Genomic DNA, 23,861 nt, shown 5'->3' on the forward strand with positions numbered 1-23,861 from the left:
AATATGTTGTCATGGAGTCAAAGGAGAATGGGTATATTTCTTACCATGAAGTTCTGAGCTCCACCACCCTCAAAGGGCGTTTTCCCACCTGAAGGACACCAGTGCATCTCAAGTCTTCTGATTCTCCATATGAATTTGATGAGGTGGTAGAAAGTGCCTTCAAGTCACAGCTGACTTATGGTGACACAGTAGAGTTTTCAAGACAAGAGATGTTTGGAGATGGTTTGCCATTGCCAGCCTCCGCTGAAAGAGTTCTGAGAAAACTGTGACTGGCCCAAGGTCACCTAGCAGGCTTCATGTTGAAGAGTGGGGAATTATTCCTGGTTCTCCAGCTCCACTGCTCTTTGCAACTGCACTATGCTGGCTCTCTACTGATGAAGTAGGGAAGAAAAAGTTGTGGAAGTCCTTTGATCCTGTTTTCATTCTTTCACAGTTACGTTCGAGTTGTCGTTTTCAAGGTTCTGATACATTTTCCAGCACTGTTACTTTTTATTGCACAGTTTCCTCTCTCTTGACAGATTTGTCCGGAAGAGCGGAGAAATTCCAACCCTCACAGATATAAAGGCAAAACATCCAAAGGAGAAGTGCTAACCCAAACAATTAAAAATAACCTCTAGGAGCCAAGGAAGAATTAAACATTTACTTAATATCTTCTCATTTAAATCAATGAGATATAAATGTGCTTAACTTTGGCTGGACAATAGCTGAATTGTCCCCTCCCCAGAGCTTGAATAAACTATATAGATTTTGGTCCGAAGCTCATTTCTGAGAGACAGTGTCCCGGTATCCCAACCACAGTATTTTTAGAATTGCTTCTTTTCAGCGCTTAGATCTTTGAAGTACATAATAATGTTCAGTCACAACCATTTTTCAAATGAACACCACATTATATATGATTGTTTTGTTGGTAATTTACAACTTTTTACACATATATGCATTTCTTGTACTGAGAATATAATCACAAAAAGGTAAAAAAGTCACTTTTTTGTTGGATGCTTATGCCAAATGTTTGCGTCTCGTTGCTTTAGACTCCACCTGTGGAAAAGTCCTCCTTTTCATATTCCTGCATGCTAATTCTATTATGATATAACAATTAATCCTTTACATATAGAAAGTGGAGAACAGAGGGATTCATGCACATAGCATAAATGTTTACATACCAAATTCTGAATGCCTTGTTTTAGTTATTTGGGACTATATTAGACCAGAGAAAACCTACAGCGGGGACTCCAATTAGTTTTAAAGTTTGTCTACATATTATCAGTCATCATGCGGAATAACCTTATCACGTTCAGTCCCACAGGTTAATATTTTTTCTATGGTTTGGTTGTTCTTTCACTTGCCATTAACAAAATCCTAGTCAGCTGCAGAAAACTGACTATTCCATCATCAGGAGAACTTGTTTGCTCCATGTCGATGCACATCTTTGTCCTGTCAAACTGTCCAAGAAGCAGATGAATGTTCAGTGACTCAGTGATGCTAAGTTTGTATAAAATCTGAAGTAAACAGTTCTGTCATCAGCTCAGGTAGACAGCAGAATTAAATGGAAGTCTCCCATAGCTACAAGGGGGAAAAAAACACTCATTACTGCATTAATTTTGTACAAGTTTTAGAATTTACATCCAGTGTGATCCAGTGGGCAGCGATTACTCCAGCCGCAGATTTAAGTATGCCTCCAAGTTCCCCCCCCCCCCCCCGGTCTCAGCCCTGGCCCCCTATCTGTAAAATGGTCAAAGGCCTCTCCTGCACATGCAGACTAATGCACTTTCAATCCACTTTCAATCCATTTTGAAACTGTGCGGAATAGCAAAATTCACGTGCAAACATTTGTAAAGTGCATTATTCTGCATGTGAGGAAGGGGCCTAAGAGAATCCTGCTATTATGTCCTGGACACAAAAAGTAAGACAGGTTTGAACACCAACACAATTGGTGTTCTTCTTCCCTGTCACCAAAATTTGGCACTTCAAGACCTACAAAGTTCAAAATGATCCCTGCCTACAACTTCTGTTATGCTTGTACCCGAGAATGCAGCAGCCACCAGCAATCATAGTGTTACTGGCCTAACAGGGGTAAGGACTTTATTAAAGGGAATCTCCACCAGCTGCTAAGAGTGTAACAGCACACATATGGTTTTAACCAGTAACAATAGATAGAACTTACCCTGGCACTTGCTCTGTTGGCTTTTTTCTCTTCATCAGGAAGTGGAGGCATGGGATATGGGTATTTTCTGCTGGAGGCAATGGAACCAGTAGATGAGGATGGGGACTTTGCAGGAGAAAGAGTCCTGAAGTATTGAAACAGATAAAATAAACAGAACATCTTGGGATAAGCAGTCTTTCTGCAGTAGTAGTAACTACACTTTGAAGCCCTGTTAAGACTTTCATGCAGCTTTATGAAGCTGGAAGGGAAGTCAAAGACTATCATTTGTGATTTCATGGCACTGTTCGCCAGAATGCCTTCTTACACAAATGCAACTCCCACTGACAGCAATTGGAGCTGTGTAGGAGACAGAGGGCTTTACTCTTTGAAAGTGACAAACAGTGCCATCCTATGTAGAGCTACACCCTTCTAAGCTAATCATCAAGGGACACAGAAGTGTGTACTTCTACTTAGGATGGCAATGTAAGTAACACAAAACAAACTCACTTCTTGTATTTCTTTTATGCAACAAATTATACAATCCATGTAGACAAAGGACTTTGTGATTTATGATGAGCTGTGAACTGGAACTAGAATAGCATAATGGCTAAGAGGCTCTCAACATAGCCATGAACTCATCAGTTGCCTTAAGGCAGGCCTCTCCCTTTCAGAGTCAAACTACATGTGCTGTTTGGATCCCCTGATATCCAGTTTAGCCTCAAAAATAGCCACAGATCAGCTCAGCTTGAATCAAGACTCAGGAGAGCTGTCCACTCAGTATTGTACCCATCTTATTAACTTACTGGTCTACAGGGGGCAAGAAGTTACTTCCTGTTTCCTGGCACTGCTGTCACAAAACATATTGCCCTCCCTACACACAGCTGCTTCTGACTGATAAAGTTCAGATGTCAGGTGATCCAATCACATGTAGTTTTTGTCTTGGTCTTAATTCCCTACCTGCACCAGGGACAATATTTTACAGATTTATTATAAGGATCACTAAGACCACGTAAGTGGAATGCCCTGAACAGTCTGATAAATATAAGTACTTCCACTAGTCTTAAAATAAGGGGACATGTTAACCTTCACTTTATGCACTTATTTGTATACTGGTTGAAAGAGCGACAACAAACAGAAGTATTTTTTAAAAGCTGTTGCATAGCAAAAGGTCACTTCAACAACCACTTATGTTGATGCAAGTCCCACTGGCAGCTACATCAACATAGGTTTATCACTGGCTCATAACTTAAACAACATAGCAGATACATTTATCACAATGAATAAAGGGTGGGTTAGGTTACACAAAAGGCATGCAGTTTAGATGCCAAAATTGTTAATTATGAAGAAACAAAGACAAATCCAAAGTGCTAAAAACACCCAAATTATTGGACATGCAGGCATCATCCAGTGCACATTTGTTCCAGCCAAAGAAAGGGTCTGATGGGGAGATAGACAAAAATGGACTGATTAGTAAAAGCAATCAGCATTTCTGTACAGAGTGAGTAAAGTAAAGCAGCAGCAAGTCAATGTCTGCATTACATGGAAGGCAGTCTATTTTTTTTAGGTCAATAAGGCTTCTGAGCTTTATTGACTGGAATTTTACACACAAAGACAGGAACTACTTTGAGGTTCTAGATCCTTTCAGAATGAAACAGACCTAGGAAAAACCATGTCTAGAATGTATGCAAGAAAATATGTAGAAAGTTGACCTTCAGACAGTTGAGTATCCTGATGATATACTAGCATCTCTCCACTGTACCCAGTTCTTCTACATATCACAGACCTTTGTTACGCACTGCTCTCTGATCACTGGTATTGAACCCCACAGGTTTAATCCTGAATTCCTATGGGTGTAGCAGACTCCTCCTTGTATCCCTGATTCATTCCTCCTCTTTATCTATCCAAGAATCTTGCTTGTAATTTAATGAAGGACGGCAGTTTCCACCACTCCCAGATAATATCTATATTTTTCACGCACCACATGCTTAAGTAGATTGGTGTCCACATTTTAGAAGGCATTTGTGGTTCAGGTAAGCGTTCAAGTGAAAGAAGCAGAAGTTACTCAAAGTAGCAATGGTATAACTACAACATGTAAATGAAATCTTAACACCCCAGATTTCAGCAGCTGCTGTACACCTGCCTATCCAAAATCAATATGCTACTGGACCTCTTATCTCCTAATTCTGTGCTCATACAAAGTACATATTGAGTAATCTTATATGTAGAGCACAATTTGTAACAAATGTGTCTCCATGTGAACCATTACAAAGGCTGTTGTGTATACCCAACTAATCAAGGGAGAGGGAACAGATAATATTGATTATTTTATTCATAAATGCTATGGAGAGTTTTCCAAAGTTACTATACTCAACCAGAGAAAAGTTTGATATTTTGTCACACCTTGAACAAGTAATGGCTCTAAAATAATTCAGCAGCTCACATGTTCTCCTCAAAAAAGACAGTGAAACAATTTCAATTCTAAAGAAATCCCTTTTTAATATTATCCAAATCAGCACAATAAAATTATTTATTTATTTATTAAATAACCAGCATATGTATGCATGTATGTATGAGAAAGAAGCAGACACCCCCTATTCAAATGAGATACCATTTTCTATTGGGGATACTCTTACAATAAATCAGTTAACTACTTAATTAGTTAAAGAAAAGAAATCAGAGGAGATGATTAAATGGACAGCTCTTGCAATAAACAAAAGCTCTAGAAACCGCAAAAGGGTTCATACTGGAATTATTGCTATCAAACTTGTTAATAAATGGTTTGAGTCAAATCAATTTTTTAATATTCCCTTGCAAAACCAATTCATTGCAAGTGAAAAAATAATTAAAAAGTAGATAGGGCTAGAAAATCTCTCTCTCTCTTTAATTTTTGATATGAGGGACATTAAAATGGAGCGTAACTTTTCCTAAAGAGATGACTGGGGACAACCCTTCTTACTCTAATGGGGCAGAAGTATTTAGAAGAAAGGATTACCAAATTCAACCCAGAGACATTCTGAAGATGTTTCTAAAGGATGGGATTTGACTTCCAGGGTTCATATTTACATACATATCATAAACATGATTTATCTGAAATGGGCCACCTATTTCAGTGGCGCCTGCTTCCAAGTTATGCATATCTAGAACAGGAGTCTTAATTGGCAATCTATTTGCCGACCACCGTATCCAATTCCAACTTGTCTTCCTAGAAATGTAATTTACTTATTGCTGCCTCATTCAACAATGTTTCAAGATACTAAATCTTGATCAGTGCTAAGTATATAAAGTCATTTTGCAAAATAGTGTAAACAAAGTCACGTGCAAGGTAGCTTGATTCTCTACAGAATCTTGTCATGTATACGGCACCCAGTACTTTGCATTCAACTAAATACAAAAATGAACAAAACTAATTTTTGTAGAACTTTTCCCTGAATGAAAGCCAAATATTCCACCTATAAGCAAAAATTCAAGCACCCATCTTACCAGCCTCCTTTCCCATTAGCCCTAGTCAGGGCTCCACTTATAAGCCATAGCTGTAGCTGAGCCCTATACCACCCCCACCGTTTCCAAAAGATTGGTTATCTAGCAACTAACTCACTTCCAACATACAACAGATTCCCATCATATTATCCTCTTATATGATTATTTCCGTCCTGACCCAGCTTTTCACTGATTTCCCTTTTTATAATTTCAGTGTTAAATTTAGAAATAAAAATATTGAAAGGATCTTAACTTTCCACTGAAAAACTCTGTACGTTTCCTGCTGTGCATCTTGATGTGTTTCTATCGGAATTTTAAGAGAAAATTTTAAGGATGGAAACGCTATCTTTAACCTCAAAAAATATTTCAAAATCCCAACATTCTTAATAGATGGAAATTTAATCAAAGTTTGCTCATATGCTTTTGCTCCACTGGGTTTCAAACTACCTACCTGTATTTCACTCTAATTGTAAATTCTTCCACAAACATACTTTATATTGTCATATATCAAATTTCTTGCCCCCCTCCTTATGGCCTGTCACAAATGCATTTTGCTTGTCACAAAACAAATATGTCTTAATAAGTTAACCTAATGGGAACTGGCAACAAAGAAAACAGACAACAAGAGCCAATGCAACATATAAATGAAGAATGAAGTGTTTTCTCTAGTCCTGCAATTCTTCGGTCTTATTTTTGTGACATGTAAAAAAAAATCTTTATCAAGGCATACACTTTTCTTCCTCTGTAGGAATATGGGCAAAGGAAGTCTAATTAGGAAACTGTGATCCAATCAAGAGATTTTCTTTTATGCATCCCTTTTTTCACATTTTTGAAAGGATGTAGACAATCACCACCATCAAACCTCACTGACTTCACCTGGCATTAGATCTATCTCCCATCTGCAAATTTCTGAATATAGGTTGGCTCAGCAATTGGATTAGGACAGAGTTGATCAGTAAACAATAGTCTACTTTAGTATTTTTATTAAGGATGGAAAATATGATGTTTTATTTATTTATTGTTTTCTGTTTCAAACATCTAGCCTTTTTAACAGTTCTAGAGACTAGAAGGTTCCAGATTGTCTTGTGTTATTTGGGCTGGTTTTAATGTGTGTGTGTGTAAAATGTTTAAGTTGCAGCCAACTTTTGGTAAGGGGCTTTCAAGGCAGGTAAGAAGCAGGACTAGTTTGCCATTACCACCTTCTGCAGAATCTTCCTTGGCACAGTCTCCCTACAAAATACCTGCTAAGAGTACTAAATACTTTGCTTAGCTTCCAGGATCTGACAAGACCGGGCTATACCATGTTGCCTTCCCTGCTCTTAATAAAAGGTGTAAAATAAAATATTAAGTCTTTTCATATTAGATTTTCTATGTGCTAGCATATCTACTTACTTTTTAGGTTCTGAGTTCTATTCGATAAAAGATTGGATCACGTTTCTGTGCCAAGTTGTTTGTGTTAATTATGTAATTCATATGCACACCACTTTTGGGGTCATTCTCATTTTGATCTTATTGTTTTGATCAATATCCAATTCAAATATAAGCCAAGTTTACCTTCTACAGAGAGAAATTCATTTGTCCCAGCATATTGCTACACTGACCTCCAGTGGATATGCTAGGTACGTTCTCTTTCTCAAGCCCAGATGATGTCATTTGTATTTTATTTCCAAAATAAAATTTTACCACTGGCTGACTGAACATTTTATAATTTTCTCTGAAGAGAAAGACTAACTTTGGTACTCTAAATTCTATTATTTAGATTATTTAGATTAAACATTACTTGATTAGTGCTAGATATGGAACATGCCTATAAAACACTACTTGGCATCAAATAAAGAAATGACTACTGAAAGCTAGAAATGGTGATGGGAAATACATGCACTATGAACACCCTTTTCAATGGCTTCATCAAAACATTCAAAAAGGAACAGTAGTTGCACAATGAAGCCCAAAAAAGACATCAGAAGGCAGCAAATGCGCAAGGGCCCTTGGCACCTACAGAAATCACTTGTATTGGAAGATACAAGATAGGAGGTCCCATCATATCTGAAATATGCTGGAAAAGCTCTTAAAGATGACAGAGAATTAATTTACAAAAATACCTAAAGTAGGGTCCTTCAGTGTTTTTATTCACATCTTCTACCCACTTAGCTACATTATATTCTCTTTTGAACCATGGGTTTAAATACCTGCAAAAAGCAATGGGAGGAATAGAGAAAGCAGAATACAGAAATATCTCAGAAAACACAGCAAAAGCTCAGCAAGGATGTTTCCCATCCCCTAAACATCAGGGATTATATTAAATCGGTGTGCATGTTGCACAAGAGGTTGGCAATGCACAGAACATGAGAAAATCTGAGGGTTCAAAGTTAATTAACTAGGCTTTTATAGTCAGTTTAGTCTCCTTAAGAGAAAACATATTCATGTAATTCAGGGACGGTTAGCCCGAAGATTTTAAATCTTCAAAGGAGAGCTCATCTGGGCTACAAACAGGTTTTCAACATTAGGTAATACGGAGGGAGAGCAGAAAGAAAGGAAATACAAATATTTGCACTTAGGCAGTGTAATGTCCAAAGTAAGAAGGGAAATGATGAGTCTCCATTGCCAGAGGATTTCCAAGGGCTGGACAGAGTTCCTAGAATGGCTTTGGGCGAATCATATCTCAGTGCTACATATTCAACTTAACACAGAATAAGTGCAAGACAATACTGTTATATGCCTTTATCAGCCTTGAGATACAGCTACGCAGTAAAGTAGATGTGCCATCCTGGACAAGTGCAAAGCAGCTCAAAGGAATTAGCGGGCATATGGTCCTTGTTTTGAAATGGGGGATGGGGGAGTCCTTTATGCCTTTCTGGCCTCTTCTGTGATTGCAAATAGATGAACAACATATCTGAGATGGGGGATCTTGACTTGCAACCCAACGCAGTTGTGTAAAGTTGGCCCATCCGTTAGGTCTGCCACATGGAAGCTGCTCTCCATTTTACTTGTTTTATTTATACCTTGGCTTCCTCCCCAGTGGGAATTCCCAAAGGAGTTTAAATCAGTCAACTCTCCTCCATTTGACACATGGCAGTTCTCACATGGCAAATGGTCTCTATGCAGAGGTTCACCACACATTAGATTTCCTCAATGTTACTGCAAATAGTCCATGAAAAATGTCTGTAGTGCCGAAGGGGAGAGAGGGAACCCTACCAGATCAGTGAGATGAACACACATGAACAACTCACCATATGGTGGCAAGCACTGTATGAAGAGATTTAGTTACCTCAGTATGGCCCCTTCCGCACACGCAAAATAATGTGTTTTCAAACCACTTTCACAACTGTTTGCAAGTGGATTTTGCTATTCTGCACAGCTTCAAAGAGCACTGAAAGCAGTTTGAAAGTGCATTATTCTGCATGTGCGGAATGAGCCCAAGTGTCACTTCATAGGATGAAAAGCTACATTTTGTGGGTGTATAATTCTGATTTTTTAAAAAAAAATGTAGATAAGTTGAAGAGATTGTGGCTCACTCTGATGGCCAGCAGACAAAGTGATGAGCACATTTTTATCCATTAGTGAAAACATATTTTTATACCTTATAAATCAGGGATCCTCAGTATGGTGGCTGTGGGTGCTGTAGTGGGCACCTTTTCAGGAGCCCATTAAGAGTTTTCAGAAAGTGAGTGGGGGCAGGGGGAGCTTTTGCCCAGCAAGGATTCAGGCTGGCTGTGCAGAGTTGTAGAAATGTCAGTTTGGCAGCAGCTGCCACCGCAGCACAAGGATCTTCTCAGTGTTACTGAAGGTAAGCTGTGGCAGCCATTTTGCAGCTGAACCTACCATGCTGTGTCAGAATTCAAAATGGGCCTGCAAACTCATAAAGGTTGGGGCCACTTTTGTGAAGGAAGAATAAGGAATCCTGACCACCTGATTAAACCTGAATACATGTCTCTAGGATGACCTATTCCAATTGTTTTCTCTCTGGCTAGATTGACAAATACAATTATTTGTCAGTACCATATCACTAAATAGAGTTTCTAAACTAGGACCCATACAGATATGCCACAGTAATGTCCTTCACCTAGTGAATTCCAGGATAGGGTTTTGTGATCATACCCATCCTGTCCCATACAAAGGACATAATGTGCATACTAGGTAATTATAAATTCAAACAATATGTAGCATTTGTCCAAAATGAGTGATAATTTTCACCATTTCCTCAGTTCTACTCCTGGTTGTTAGCCCCTCTCCCCCAGCATTTCAACAGGACTGGACAGTCTAGGATGGATCTAACTGTAGCTGCTTCTCTTGTTTGTACTGGAGATTTTCTTCCTTTTTTAGATAACATAAACTGTTGCTTAGGGTGGTTTAAAGCTAGCTGTGACACAAAAAAATGATGGTAACATGGTAATATAAATATTAGGATAACTTTTAAAAGGCAATGCAATACAAGAACAGATTGGTAACAAAAATCACTTTTAAAAATAGTCTTTATCCTGCTACAATTTGCAGCATTCAGTCTGTCCACCAAGTCTGGGATTTATTTTATTTTTAAAAGTCATTTGTATTTCTTTAGTGCTGTCGTGAAAAGGTCAAAGCACTGTCTGTTAAATGTTACAGGAGCTTCCAAAGAGAATAGAGAAGATAGAATTGTATGTGATTGGACCCCTACTCCTGCTTAGTGGCGGAGCCGAGCCATACTGCACCCGGTGCGCACTCTGTTTTTTCCACCCCTGCCCCCTGCCCCCATCTCAGTGAAACAGTGCAGGCTGGAGAAGCGGCCTTTTCCTTTCAGGCTGAAAATGGCCTGGTGGGAACTACACTTCCCATGAGACCTTAGGGCTTGCAAGGTCTCTTGGGAAGTATAGTTCCCACCCGGCCATTTTCAGCCTGAACGGAACAGGCTGCTTCTCCAGCCTGCACTGTTTCACTAATGTAAGTGTGTGGGGGGGAGGGGTGCCGCAGGAGGTGGGGGAGCGCCACGGGGTATGGGGCAATGCGCCCCCCCGGTAGCTCCATCTCTGCTTCTGCTAAGGGGTATCATGGAGGGGCAGGGGCCAAAGATAGCATAAGAACAAGATACTGCTTCCCACAAAACTGATGCCTCTTAGAGGGCATTGGTATCTATATTGTGTGTCAAGTCTGGCCAGGAAGGTGGTTAGCCACTGAAAGTTTCCCCTGGCCCTAAAGTGCGCCTGTCTGGACAATGGGATTAGCTAATCTCCACTGTGTCATCCTAGAGTGATTTAATCAGTGCATTTACTCTGCAACTATCCCAGCAATCAATCAGCATTCAAGAGAATAGTTCAGGTATTCTCTTGGGTCCTGATAACCCATCAAGTCTCTCTGATCTTTTTTGTGGGAACCCTAGACAAGCAATCAATGTTTTGTCTCTGGCTTTCCTGATAGCTTACCTCACATTGCCTTAGGACCCATTTTGGGATATAAATATTGGTTCTTCTAGATCTGTGCATACACCCACACTTGTACGTGGGCTTTTTCCTTTGCTCCTGGAAATGTTAGTTGTTTTCCTTTTCAGCAAGGCTTTCCTTGAACATCCCTTTAAGACTGGTAACAATTGCCCATCACTGAAACCCTATCCAATTTCATCCCTTTTTTCTCAGCCAGCTTTTGCATGTTTCATGTGTGCATGTTTATTGCTTAAAACAGGGATCCCCAAACTTTTTAAACAGGGGGCCAGTTCACTGTCCCTCAGACTGTTGGAGGGCCGGACTAAAAAAAACTATGAACAAATTCCTATGCACAAATGATTGTAAAATGTTTGATTTCACCTTTCAGCCTTTCTGTCATGGTCTATTTTTAGAACAGTGACCAAAGTATGTCAAGTACAGGGTGGGCTCCAAATATTGTTGGGGAGGCTGTGGAATACCTTCCCCTGTAAAAAAAAAAGCAGAACTTTCCCAATGAAGCATTCCATCTAACCCAGGATCAGGTATCTTCCTCCCTAGCAGCGAGCGATTCGCCAGCCTGGCTGATGCCAATGGGAGTGAGGCGGAACAGAAAGCCTGAGAGCAACACATGGCGTAGCCAAGAGGGAAGGGCGGAGCAGGCGTTGCCACATGTAAGGTTTCCAACTCTGGGTCAGAAAATTCATGGAGATTTGGGGGTGCCATCATGTAACTGCAATCAACAGCCGTTGGGGCCGGTTCCTCCTCTCCCTCGAGCTCCCACTGCACATGAATGGAGCCATCGCCGTCATGCCTGGCGGGCCGGATAAATGCCTTAAGGGGCCACATTTGGCCCCCGGGCCTTAGTTTGGGGACCCCTGGCTTAAAATAAGCTTTCCATTCGTCAAAGGCAGGCCTGCGCATGCACAATCCCCAATGTGGAACTGCACAGAAGCTCCACAAAGATGAAACACAGGTTATCCATCCCAGTTACCCTTCTTGCTCTCTATCTCCCACCAATTCCCCAACTAAAGTGGAGACTGCCTACTTAACAGAATAGTTTAGAGGCTGCACCTTTCTCGCACTACCGTCAGTTTCTGTTTCTAAACATCTCAGAAATTCGACACTTCCTACACTTTTTGCTATTCTATAGTATTGCAACTAGCAGTGGCAGTTTTTGGGATGAAATGCATATGCTTTTCGCTTCTGCTAAATGTTAATATCCTTGGTATTAACAATCAAACCTGGCGACTTTACAAAATTGAATAATCAAATGCTGTTTGTACAATTTTGTCTAATAATAAAATTTTGTCTTAATAAAATTTACCCCCTCCATCTCCCAACCCTGTCGCTTAGGAACAGTTTTCTATCAGTGAGAATTTGTTTCTTAATTAGTCTACTTACTTAAGGCCAAGAAAAAACTAGGAGTGCTTTATGTTTCCCATGTCAGTTCCTAATTAAAAAGTAAAAGTTAAAAGCGTAGCTGCAAGACAAAATTGCTAGCAAAAGCAATGGGGACTGATGGCAGAACACTATGCACCAATTCATATCTTGCAAATTTTAATGGGCTCGTGCAAGAAAAAATGCCTAAACCTTTAACCTACACTTTTTATTGGAAAGGCCCATTTGGTAACCATGAAGCACTCCTGATCTGGATTTTACAAATGAGAAAAGAGAAAGTTAACACGGCATCAAAGCATGCAGCTGTTGGACCAAGAGAGTTTCGAGGCTCCTTAATACAATGATAAACAATTTACTTATTTTTCTTCCAATCAACCTACTGTTGTACTTTAACCTCATGCCAGGTCACGGTATTAAATCAAGAGAGCATAGAATCTGTGGCATAACTGTGCATCAGTCATCATTGATATATTAGAACTCATCACATCAAAAATGGTAAAACTTTGCTTAAGCCTATGTCTGAAACGAAACCAATGGCTTGACTTGGCTTGCGGTGCAACATGCCACGATGCAAAAGTTCCAAGATTAGGACTGAAAATTTACACATCAGGCCAGCAAGAAAAAGGGCTTAGCTCACGCTGCCATCCACGGAAGAACTTCCAAGCGATCAAAGGTGTTTCGTTTTGCCACAGTGAAACTACTGGGTAGGAATTTTTAATTGGAAAAAAATGGTTGCCCCAAACAGAAGGGCAATTGAAACTGACCTGTGATCCCGATTCCCTGTCTGGGAGTGGAGGGAACCCCCCTGGCTTATGCCTTGGGTCGGGATTTGGTTGGTGTGGGAAAGCCCAGGCTCAGAAGCATGGGATCCCCTGCTGCAAAAACACAATATATAATAGGAAAAAAAATCTAAGCCAAAGTTTGTATCATTTATAACAATGAGGAAGATGCACACCTAGAGGCAACGTTAGTACAAATTAACAAAGAAAACTGGGACTGGTATCTGGGAAAATAATCCACTGCAACATGCTTTAACACATGCTCATACTCCAACTGCCCAGCTCTTGGTTTTCATAGATAAAAATATTATTCTATGTAACCACTCCTTTCTATTTCCAAAAAAAGCTAAACTGTTAATGCTTTAATTTTGCAATTCTATACTGTAAATATATTTTGCACAGATGTTAAAAACAGTCGTACAGAGCACTGTGTTTCTATTCCAGCCACAATTTCAACCCAAATGAAATTACAGTGTTATCTTCTCTGCAGCAATTATCTTTGAGACCAACATGACAATAACGCTACGCATTCTATGTACAAGACTCATTTGATTGATTTCCCACAAAGAGCTCAGAAAGAAGTCCACTGTCTTAAAACACACTGGAAATCCACTTTCCCTGAATCTGTGGCACAACGGCTACTTTCTTGAATTAAAATATCCTTGGAGGTAAAATGTCATGTGTTACCCATTTGTGCTGTGGTATATTTCACAGAAAGCATCAATAAATGCCACTAGTTCTTAGAAAACAGAGAATCACTTCTTTTTAAGCTCAATTTGGCAGCTACGTCACTGCAAACAGTGACAGACTGTAGCAACCACATACTCACATGAAGTATGCTTGTGTACATCTGGCTAGTTTGATACAAAATAATGTGATTGTACATGCAAATACTAGGTTTATGTGCATATCAATGACATTCCGGCAAACACGTGACTTTAACAAATCTTAGTAATAGTTTTCTCATCACGTTTTTATTATTGTGAGACCTTCCATACAAATTACCATGTAGGAAAGCCTATTTGTATTACAGCAGAGACCTTCCCATACTTCAGATACCTGCTAAATCAAAAAGTTGCTAACCATACTAGGGAGTAATGTTACTGTATACTTAATTGCACATCTAATGAGAGGCAAAGAAAATCTAGCATTAGAAACAATACAGATTACAAGAGCCTAGTTAAAATACTAGATTTTAGAGCATATTAAATATCGTGCGTATCTTCATTTGTTGTTTTTACAGAATGTCAAAGCTAACGGTTAAATATTTCTAACTGAATTCTGAATTACCTCACCTGATCTTCTGCCCTCTTGCAGGACAGCATTAGTGTCCACTTTCAGTGGACTTTCAGTGGACTTTCAGTGGAAACAGAGCACATATTTTTGCCAACCAGGATTCAGATGCTTGTCATGGAAGTTCACATGCTGTAATCAGTAGGTACTAAGAATTGTGCAACATATATAGTAAGACATGGGGGCCTTTAATGTCATAAAGGAGGGCTGACCTGTGGTAGCACAGGCAAAATTCTATAGATGGTCCTTTCTCCACAGCAACGAAAAGTGGACTGAGGGAGGAGCACTCTCCCCAACTTCCGTCATGTGCTGCTTTGAAAGGAAAATGCCGGCATGCACTGGAGACAAACACTCCTGAAACATTAGAAAGAGCTAGAAATCTTGAGAATCTTCTCTGCTGGCCTGCAAATGCAAAGTCTCATGTGGGTCTACACAGAAGGCACAAAGATGAAATTAAGTATCTAGTAAGTTCCACGTAGCATATGTTCTTTTAAGATTGAAAACCTCCCTTTGTTGACTGTTGCTCCTCCTGTTAATGGGGCATCTACTTATGATCTCTCAGTCATGAAGGTAGAAAAGGAAAAGATGAGATACAGTAGGCCCCATAGGCCACTCTGAATCCTTATTTACTATTTACATCCCATTTTTTTAAAAAAATATAAATATTCCTAAACAAAACATTTATGCTTGTACATATTATGGTTTATAATGAAATGTCCACTTCCACAGACACAAGATCAGTCCAAATAAGCTATTCACAAGCTACATACAGACTTGCCTCTCAGCCAGTTTTTTTGGAGTCTGAATATGTTTGTGCTCAGTTGCAGGGGACAGAGGCAGTTTTACAAATGGTGCTAGACAGTCACTGTTGAAAAAGAAGATGGAATAATGAACTATGTGGTTTCTTGCACAATACCTATACTGGCAAAACTATGTCTTAACCTCCATGATTATTTGCATGCTATATTCTGTAATTATTAGAGCTCTCACTATATTTTGAAGATATCCAGGAGACTGAGAGTTTAAGCTACTATTTTCTCTCTTCTTAACTGGGTAAGCTAACCTCTCTCCTATTATATTGTCTTTTTTTTCAATTATTCTGCTGAACTCAGGCTTCCTGCTTATAAAAATTCAGCAATAAGTATGATTGTTTAAAGCCATTAACAGACATTAGCAAGTGATCAGTACAAGCGAATACCAGCGATCCCCTCTACTAATCGGCATTATTTGTCAATTGGTCTAGCCAATTGTATTTGGGATTCTTAAAACGACAGGGGAAAATAAAGCTGGAGTTCAGTGGAGAAGGGAATTGATCTCCTCTATCATACAACTGGTGCAACCTAACATTTATTACAGCATCCAACTATTGGCCACACAATTTAGGGCTAAAGAATGTAAAAAGCTGTACTGAAACTAGAGAGGATAGGATACTAGGAGGCCCATTAAGAGCACACTTTAAAAGTATAATTCAGACTATTAGCTTTCTGACTTATATTCTGACAATAATTATAGTGAATTACTCCCCCCCACACACTTTATTATGAGTATGAAGTAGAGATTGTTATGAAAGGATTAATATACCCTTAGAATAACATAAGTGTATCTGTGAGTTAGAAACAATTAAGCCCTAACATTGGATCCCCAGTAGTGGGAAAGACAAGTATATGGTGATCTAGGAGTAATCAAAGGAGACTAAATCCCAGTTTCCATTTGCCACTGAGATTGATCGCTACCGGGGTTGTAATCCCTGTTTTTGAAGTGACTGGTCAAAAGAATGCTTGGAGGGAAACTTTGGGCCTGTACCCTTACATTGATTAAAAACAGAATTTCAAGGCTCCAGAAAAATCTATCCTAGGACAATTCCGCAAGTGAGGAATCAACCTAAAACAGATCGGGGTGTCAAAAACATAGTCCAGAATTGTGTCAATAATGTGACAGGCGCTGCCAGGTGCTCATAGTCAAGAGGGGACTGTGAGGCGATCGTAAGTTTAAAGTTCAGTTATCAAGTTACCTTTTCATACTTTGTTTCAGTATTCTGCCTAAAGTTATCTGACTACACTGCTTTCTAGGATTTATGCTTAGTTGTTAAAGGTTCATTTTATTCATGATTCTGTGGTGAATAATGACTGCTTAGAAAAACTTACTCATAATGCTGAAAACCACTGACTTATTCTGACCAGTCATTCAGTACTGAATAAGAGAGGGAAAGCAATAGAGGAAGGGAACAGAAACTCCAAAGCCCACGATTCAACTCTTGAACACATATATCCTAAACTGATGGTGTGCTAGAGTGCCAAGATAAAATCATAAAAGGGAAAAGGGAAAATTCTTTGATGGTGAGACCCTGGGAAATGTAGTTCCCATCAGAACAAGAAGGCCTGTTCTCCAGCCTGCTCTAAAGTAAGTGTTGGGGGGGGGGGGGCCGCAGGGGGGGGGGCCGAAAAAACCAGAGTGCGCACTGGGCGCACTCTAGCCTCTCTAGAATGTCTGGAGATGTTGAAATTCTTAGCTAGGGCTTATCTTAGACTTGCTAGTTCTGAAAACATCTAGATTCAGTAAGTGTGAGCTGCCTTTGGCTTTAGAATTTGCCTATTTTTCCCCAATCCCACCTTCTCAGTTTCACATTCAACTATCTTTTTTTCTTCTTCTGTGAGATCTGCAATATAAGAAGACTTTTAAAGTGGTAGAGGACTACGGAAGCATTCTGTTTGCAAGCTGCCTTGCTTTTTGGACCGGCTCTACTTTTTTTCCTTTATTTTTGGATTGGATTTCTACAGTAACAGAGCTCCCTATGCACTGAATGGATTACAAAATCTCATAGCTCAGAAACGTTCGAGACGGAATAAGGACTTAATTAGTCAAAGTATAAGCGCATAAATTTAAGCGTGTCTGTTTTAATACATACAGATATTGATAACTAATTTTAAATGTAATAATTATATGATTGCAGAACAGATTGGGTCAATTCAAGATTGTTTTTCCTCTTAGATTGTACTTTATGTTCCTTTAGTATAACTGATAATCAGTGCAGATCCATCTATTGTGTGTTTGTATACTTATTATCTTTTTCCCCTGTATTCTTTTTGTTGTTGTTGTTGTTGCTTTGTTGTTATAATGTTTTGTGAAAAATTACCAAGTTGTATTAAAAAGAAAAGCTATGCACAGAATGTGTAGGATTCATTTATAGTTGTGGGCAGCACAACATTTAATTTGAATATTGTTAAAAGTTGTGTTTTCAAATGGCAGCCTACAGTCCATTTGGCAATAAATCGAAGAATTCCTAAGCTGAATTGTTCATGAGTGTGCTCTTAGTGTTTAATGACAGTGTAGTGCTAATTAAACTTGCACACATTTCTTTCAAGAGAAGAAACTAACATTGTGTTGTTTTTCTTACGGGGGCGGGGGGTACAGAGAGAGAGTTCATCAAAATCCCACTAAAGCAGGATTTATTCATAATACCAAAATATATGGAGGGAGTGAGGAGATTGTAATCATGGGTTGGTATTCTTGCAAAGAAACCTGTGCGAGGAGGGATGAATTTTTAAAACTTTTTTTGAACATGAGGTAAAACAAAAAATGGTTACCATACTATTACTGGCACTTTGAAAAAGAATAAAAGTAATATCTGAACGGCCTGTTTCAAATAACTTCATAAGAAATGAAACAATCAGTTGGGGAACTTCTCTGTTTGCTCTTTCAACTAGAAGACCAAACTTACTCAGTTGAATTGGATCGTGGCCTAAATCTTTTGCCTTTGCCTTTCTTTCTGTTTCCTCCTATATTACCTGAAAGAGACCAGAAGAAAAGATAGCTAAAACACTTCAGATCCAGAAATGTAGCACCTAGAGGCATTTGTGCCTTTTTATATACTCTTCTGCCCCTTTGCCCTCCCCAGCACAAGTAACCTTTCCATACACGGCAGTTTATTCCCATCTTTTTTTCTTTTTTCTTTCTTTCTTTTGCATTCACACTTTCCACATAAAATTACAATATAGCAAAAGATCTTTGCTTGTCTGCATTTTGATTTACCACGGCTCAGTCTTTTATCATTCTTAACTGCACATCAGTATTGCTGTATTCATGAAATTTTATACAATGTAGGGCCAAAACTGAAGATCAAAAGGATCTCCATAAATCTATAAAAAATAAATTGCCCATGCAGTTACAATTCAAAACAGGTTTGCTCAGGTTGAAAAGAAGTAATTTAACCCTTCAAGCCCCACTCAATTTTGCTGACCAAAACACAATTAATACAGGGGCTGAAAGGAGGAAAAAGCCCTGCCTTTGCAGCTAGCACTGCATGAAGCTTGATTTCAATTACCCAAAGTAAGTGGAGGCTGAAGAGTTCAGTCTTATTCCTTCTTGCATGACCCCAATCAGATTTGCGGCCTTGCACACATGTGTTTCTATTGAGAGAGCTATTATCTTAAATCATGCTTTTTTGGGATCATATTTTCACTGTATTTGGTTGTTGGCAAGCAAAGAAAAGCTTAAGCTATCTATTTAAAAGTCTAATGTGCTCCAGTGTTCAAGAGCACAGAATGATCTAAAACCTTTAAATGTGTCCATGAGGCATGCTTCTGTGCAAAGTGGTTTTGTGGCAGTGATGAATGTTTGCTATACAATAGTCTTTCTTACCTTGCCATGAGTTACTCCTTGGTCTCCCATTCTGACAGATGTCTGAAAGGTTCTTTGCATCTTGGATTCTTTCACTCCATGAATGAGATAATCCGTTTGACCTAAAGCAAATAGCAAGACTTGCATGTAGTTGTTGATTCTGGCAGATTAATTTATAACAATTCCACCATTCATTGGCCTTTTAAAGGTCTGTCTTCAGTACCTCAATGGTCTGTCTAAAACTGGTCCAGCAACTGGTTCCTTTATTTGTAGTTATTAATATAATGGTTTGATGTATTTACTAGGATCTTTTATCTACCTACTGTTGAACATATATACATTGTATATGGACTACCTCTAGATGCAAGGCTGCCCTGTTCACTAATGTTTGTGGTTCACTTTGCTGTTTGTTTCCATTCTACCTGAAGTTGTATAAAATTGATTGTCAAGCAAGTAGGCAGCAACATAAGACTAGATCAGTGGTTCTAAACCTTCCGAATGCCGCGACCCTTTAATACAGTTCCTCATGTTGTGGTGCCCCCCAACCCTAACATTTATCCATTTTACAGATGGAGAACACTGATGAAGAGTGTCTTAGGCGACCCCTGTGAAAGGATCATTTGACCCCCAAAGGGGTCCCGACCCCCAGGTTGAGAACCACTGGACTAGATGGTAATTAAGATGCATATTATACTCCAATTAGAGGTACAAAGAGCTGGATACTGGGTAATCATTAGGGCCTGGAGTTCTGAAGTTCTGAAATCATACAAGAACGTAGGAAACAAGTTTCTCCTCCTACTAAGATGTCCAATCTCATTTTCCTTCCTTCTGAGAAAACTACATGGCTGAGGAGACTTTTCTTTTCCTGCTTTGTATCTCCAAAGATAGCCAGGAAGAAAAAAATCACTCACTTTTAAAATGAGATGTCTTTGAACTCAAACATGCTTGCAAATCTCACCCTTTGATCTGAAAAGAAACTTACATCTCAGGACTGGCTTATGCATAAATCCTAAATTCTGAAGAAAAAATGTACATCAGCCATTCTACTGCTTAGTTCTTCTGTATACAAAACTGCAAGATACCATTTATCTTTCAGTGGTATTTTGCTGTCTCTAAAATATTTCTTATGCTCTCATCTCCACCAGATGCTATGGACACAAGGGAGTCACAAAGACCAGTCCAACAGAATTTTTACTGCTCTTTATTCCAACAGTTATTACCTGAGACCTTTCTGATGTCAACTTACCTATCTGAAAATAAACACCTGTTATACAAGCAATGGACCTGTTTTAATTGTTGCAGGTAACTGACAAGAGAATGAGGCATAAAACATTCTAGTGCAGACAGACCTTAGAAATTTCATAATGTAGTGCATTGAAGAACAAACAAGTGACTGAAATGAGCAATACATGGAAATATGGGAGTGGGGGAGAGAAAAGACATTCAGCGTAAATACATGAAATTTAAGCAATACCCATTTTAAAAATCAAACTGATGCTTCTCAAAAGGAACAAAATTTTGCTCCATTGTGCATAAGTAAAACCATAATCTTGGGAAAATAATTTTCCAGAAATGTTGATATATTTAGTATCTGAAAACTTTATCAGTGGAAAACTGCATCATTTTAAGGAGATTTTCAGGAAACCACAATGTTAATTTCCCCGCATGCACAGACGTTTTAATCAAGAAACTGAGTACTGCCTGTAAGTATTTTTTTTCTAATGGTTGCCTGCCACATTAAAACAAACAGAAATCTCACTGGGGAGGATTATACTCCTCTGTAACAATTTTGTAATTGCATCGATATCTGAATTCTTTTAAAAAACCTGTACCATTCAACAGCTACATTCAAAGCTTCACATGAGCAAATATCTTTTTAAAATTAATTTATCATTTGAAAATCCTCAGATGTAAAAACACCTGAACATTAAAAAAAACCCTTGAAGTTTACAAATGGAATAATTGAGGTCTGTCCATTATTAGTTTTATTACATGACAATTCTTGTAAATTGTTTTAAGATGCTGATTAAAAAGCAGTTTCATAACTGAAATCTTACTGTTAAAGAACAAAAGCTGCGAATCAAGGAGACCTTGTTAACTATTCCTAATATATTACATGCACAAAGATGGGCCCATAATTTTAAAATGGTATATATGCCTTTTCTCACAAATGAAGCAAACAAGGCGTCAGCTAAAGCATTACTTAACCTTTGGCAGTTAGCATTTAATAATGATGCAGCATGCAAGCAAGTCTGGTGCTTGGAAGGGCTATGCATGTCTCTCTTCATGTACAAAGGTCCAGAGTCATAACCTGAGTGCACATTCAAGCCATGAAGATATCCCTATTTAGAAGACTACATGAAACCTTTGCTTCCTTGGGGCTTTGGATTAAGAATTAAATCGGCAGAATCAAAGAGCTGATATCTGAGATATTACTATGGTCTGAGCCGTGATGCAGTAACCCACATGGACCGCTGTTATACAACCCTGTGACCCATAATCACACAGGAGGCTGTTTGCGTGAAGTAGGTTCAGCATTTCTCAGACGGGCTCAGCAGTTCTGTTTCAACCTTGGTCCAAACATGTAAGAAGCCACTCCCCAAAAATAACTAGATCATGTGATGCAGCAGCCATGGGGCCACACTGCAGGCTGCCACCCATTCTGATTACCGCACTCATAAATCAGACCTTCATTCATAAGAAAAGAGAGACAAATGCAAGCTGGGGAAGTCAACTAGGTATGCTGCTAGTAACAAAAAGCACAGAACATTAAGGATAAAATTCAGCATCATGTTCTAACGTTTATATTAATCCATTACATTTCATAACTGTTAATGTACATATGACAACATCCCCATTCTTTGATTATCTGATCATAATATAAAATATATGGAAATATACAGGCAAGAGTCTGCTATAATTTTGCTTGATTATGAACTGGTACATTTAATACGTAGCTAATAAACTCCTTCCAAGCATGGCAGTTGGAACTAAGGACCCAACCAAATGCATGGTTAACCCACTGAGCTCAGGTGTGGCAGCTAGGCTGAAATATCAGATCCTAGGAAATGATATTTCTTGCGGTCTAAGTTTTAGTTCTCAAAAATATATACTTTTCCACAGGCAAGATGGAGGATGCACATAATCAGTAATCAAAGATTGAGGGAAGTCACTTTTAACACAATTCCACAAAAGGAAGGAAGGAAGTAATCAAACCTGCTGCAAAACAATGAAAGGTTCTGACTAATGGAATAATGTGTGATGGAACAGGTAGAAATCTGAAAATGCGACAGAAAAGCAGACCTCTTCTTAGAACTAGACGCAGAGTTTGTGCTGACTCCAGGAGGCATGTCGCTATAAAAGGAGTCGGCCTCACCAGGCTTTTTTACATAATCTCCCTGAGGAATTTGTCTAAAGCATAATGAACATTTTCAAGTCAGAAAACAAACACATGCAGATACCCAATATATGTAACATACATATTCAGCACAGGGGGGGAAAAAGAGTTAAGAGATGAGGCTAAAATATTTTGTCACATAAATATGTATATAAAAGACTCAGACAAAAGAATAAAACAGGTTGATCCTCCTTGAAGTAATTAAACATCCAATTAAGATGCATCTTGCATACTGAGCAAGTTAAATTTAAGGTTTCTACAAACCAGTTTCAACTATTAGATTTGGAATCCTTTAGAGTTGAAAGTGGGGTTCACTTAGCTACTGAAGTACTAGTGACACCATATCTTCTCATGTCTGCCCTTCCTTTTCCTTCCCATTTTCCTACCTCTCTTGCCCTTCCCCAACAAACAGCCAATTGAAAGAATCTGTAAAGTTCTTTGTAATTAACCAGTAAAAACTGGAAGACATCAAATTGTGTCCAGGGCCCCTTCCACTCCGCAGAATAGTGCACTTTCAATTAACTTTCACAATTGTTTGAAAGTGTATTTTATTATTCCACCCAGCTGCAAAATGCATTGGAAGTAGACTGAAAGTGCATTATTCTGAATGCGCAGAAGGGGCCCAGGTGTAACTTTTTGATAGTTGAGTGATTCTCCTACAACTGACATGTAACCAGAAAGACATTTGGTTCCTACTTCCCTCCCTCCAAACCAGCAAAAAGACCATCTGAGGGATGACTAGAACCTTCCTTTAAAAAAAAAAAACCCACACAAATGTAATAACAGAGATTTGTTTGTACATTTTACTTACTATGAAGTTTTTTGTTTGTTTCAAATCTTTTTCTCCCCTCTTTCCCTGAGACAAAGGGAGAGAGGGGGGAAATATTTCTTTCCTGCAATATTAATATTTGAATGGATTGTTTAACAAGTATCAAGTTTAATTGTAGGAATCATTTTAACTAGATTTGTTTGTAATCAAAGTACACTTGTTACCTTTGAAAAAAGAGATATTGTCTTTTATCTAAGTCGAGTTAATAGCTAGTAGATTTCGTAAGCATTTCTTAAAGGGTATTATGTTTAGTTTCAAAGTAGTGACATAGCACTATCAAACATTTATTTCATACCTATTAGGATCTGTAGAAACACAGCTTCCCTTACCACCAAATAAAGTTGGGGGGGAGGGCTTTCTGACTACCTTGACAAGTTTAAAAGAGTTAAAATCTAGTCTTTTATTCATTTTTAAAATGTTAAATTGTATTTCTATCACAGCTTTTTAAGGAGCTTTTTGTATTTCTATCACAGCTTTTTAAGGAGCAGCAGTGGCGTAGTGGCTAAGAGCAGGTGCACTCTTATCTGGAGGAACCGGG

The 23,861-nt window shown here is 38.7% G+C and overlaps 1 protein-coding gene across 8 annotated transcripts in view; it reads right to left on the reverse strand.

Moving 5' to 3' along the window:
• Positions 1-626: 626 nt before the first annotated feature.
• ADAM22 (ADAM metallopeptidase domain 22) overlaps positions 627-23,861 on the reverse strand; it is a 122,278-nt gene continuing 99,043 nt past the window's right edge. For 2 of the 8 annotated variants that reach the window (XM_048511213.1, XM_048511215.1), the window contains exons 27-32: positions 22,314-22,508; positions 19,119-19,219; positions 18,199-18,265; positions 15,259-15,345; positions 2,162-2,285; positions 627-1,560 (exon numbers count right to left, since the gene is read on the reverse strand). In XM_048511213.1, the coding sequence (XP_048367170.1) occupies positions 1,540-1,560; positions 2,162-2,285; positions 15,259-15,345; positions 18,199-18,265; positions 19,119-19,219; positions 22,314-22,508 (595 nt within the window). In that variant the 3' untranslated portion in view covers positions 627-1,539. Of the gene's footprint in view, positions 1,561-2,161; positions 2,286-7,719; positions 7,807-15,258; positions 15,346-18,198; positions 18,266-19,118; positions 19,220-22,313; positions 22,509-23,861 lie in introns of all 8 variants that reach the window. The other 6 variants (XM_048511214.1, XM_048511217.1, XM_048511219.1 and 3 more) reach the window with 6 other exon arrangements.

This window comes from Sphaerodactylus townsendi, linkage group LG11 (genome assembly GCF_021028975.2).
Source record: "Sphaerodactylus townsendi isolate TG3544 linkage group LG11, MPM_Stown_v2.3, whole genome shotgun sequence".
Taxonomy (NCBI): Eukaryota; Metazoa; Chordata; class Lepidosauria; order Squamata; family Sphaerodactylidae; genus Sphaerodactylus; species Sphaerodactylus townsendi.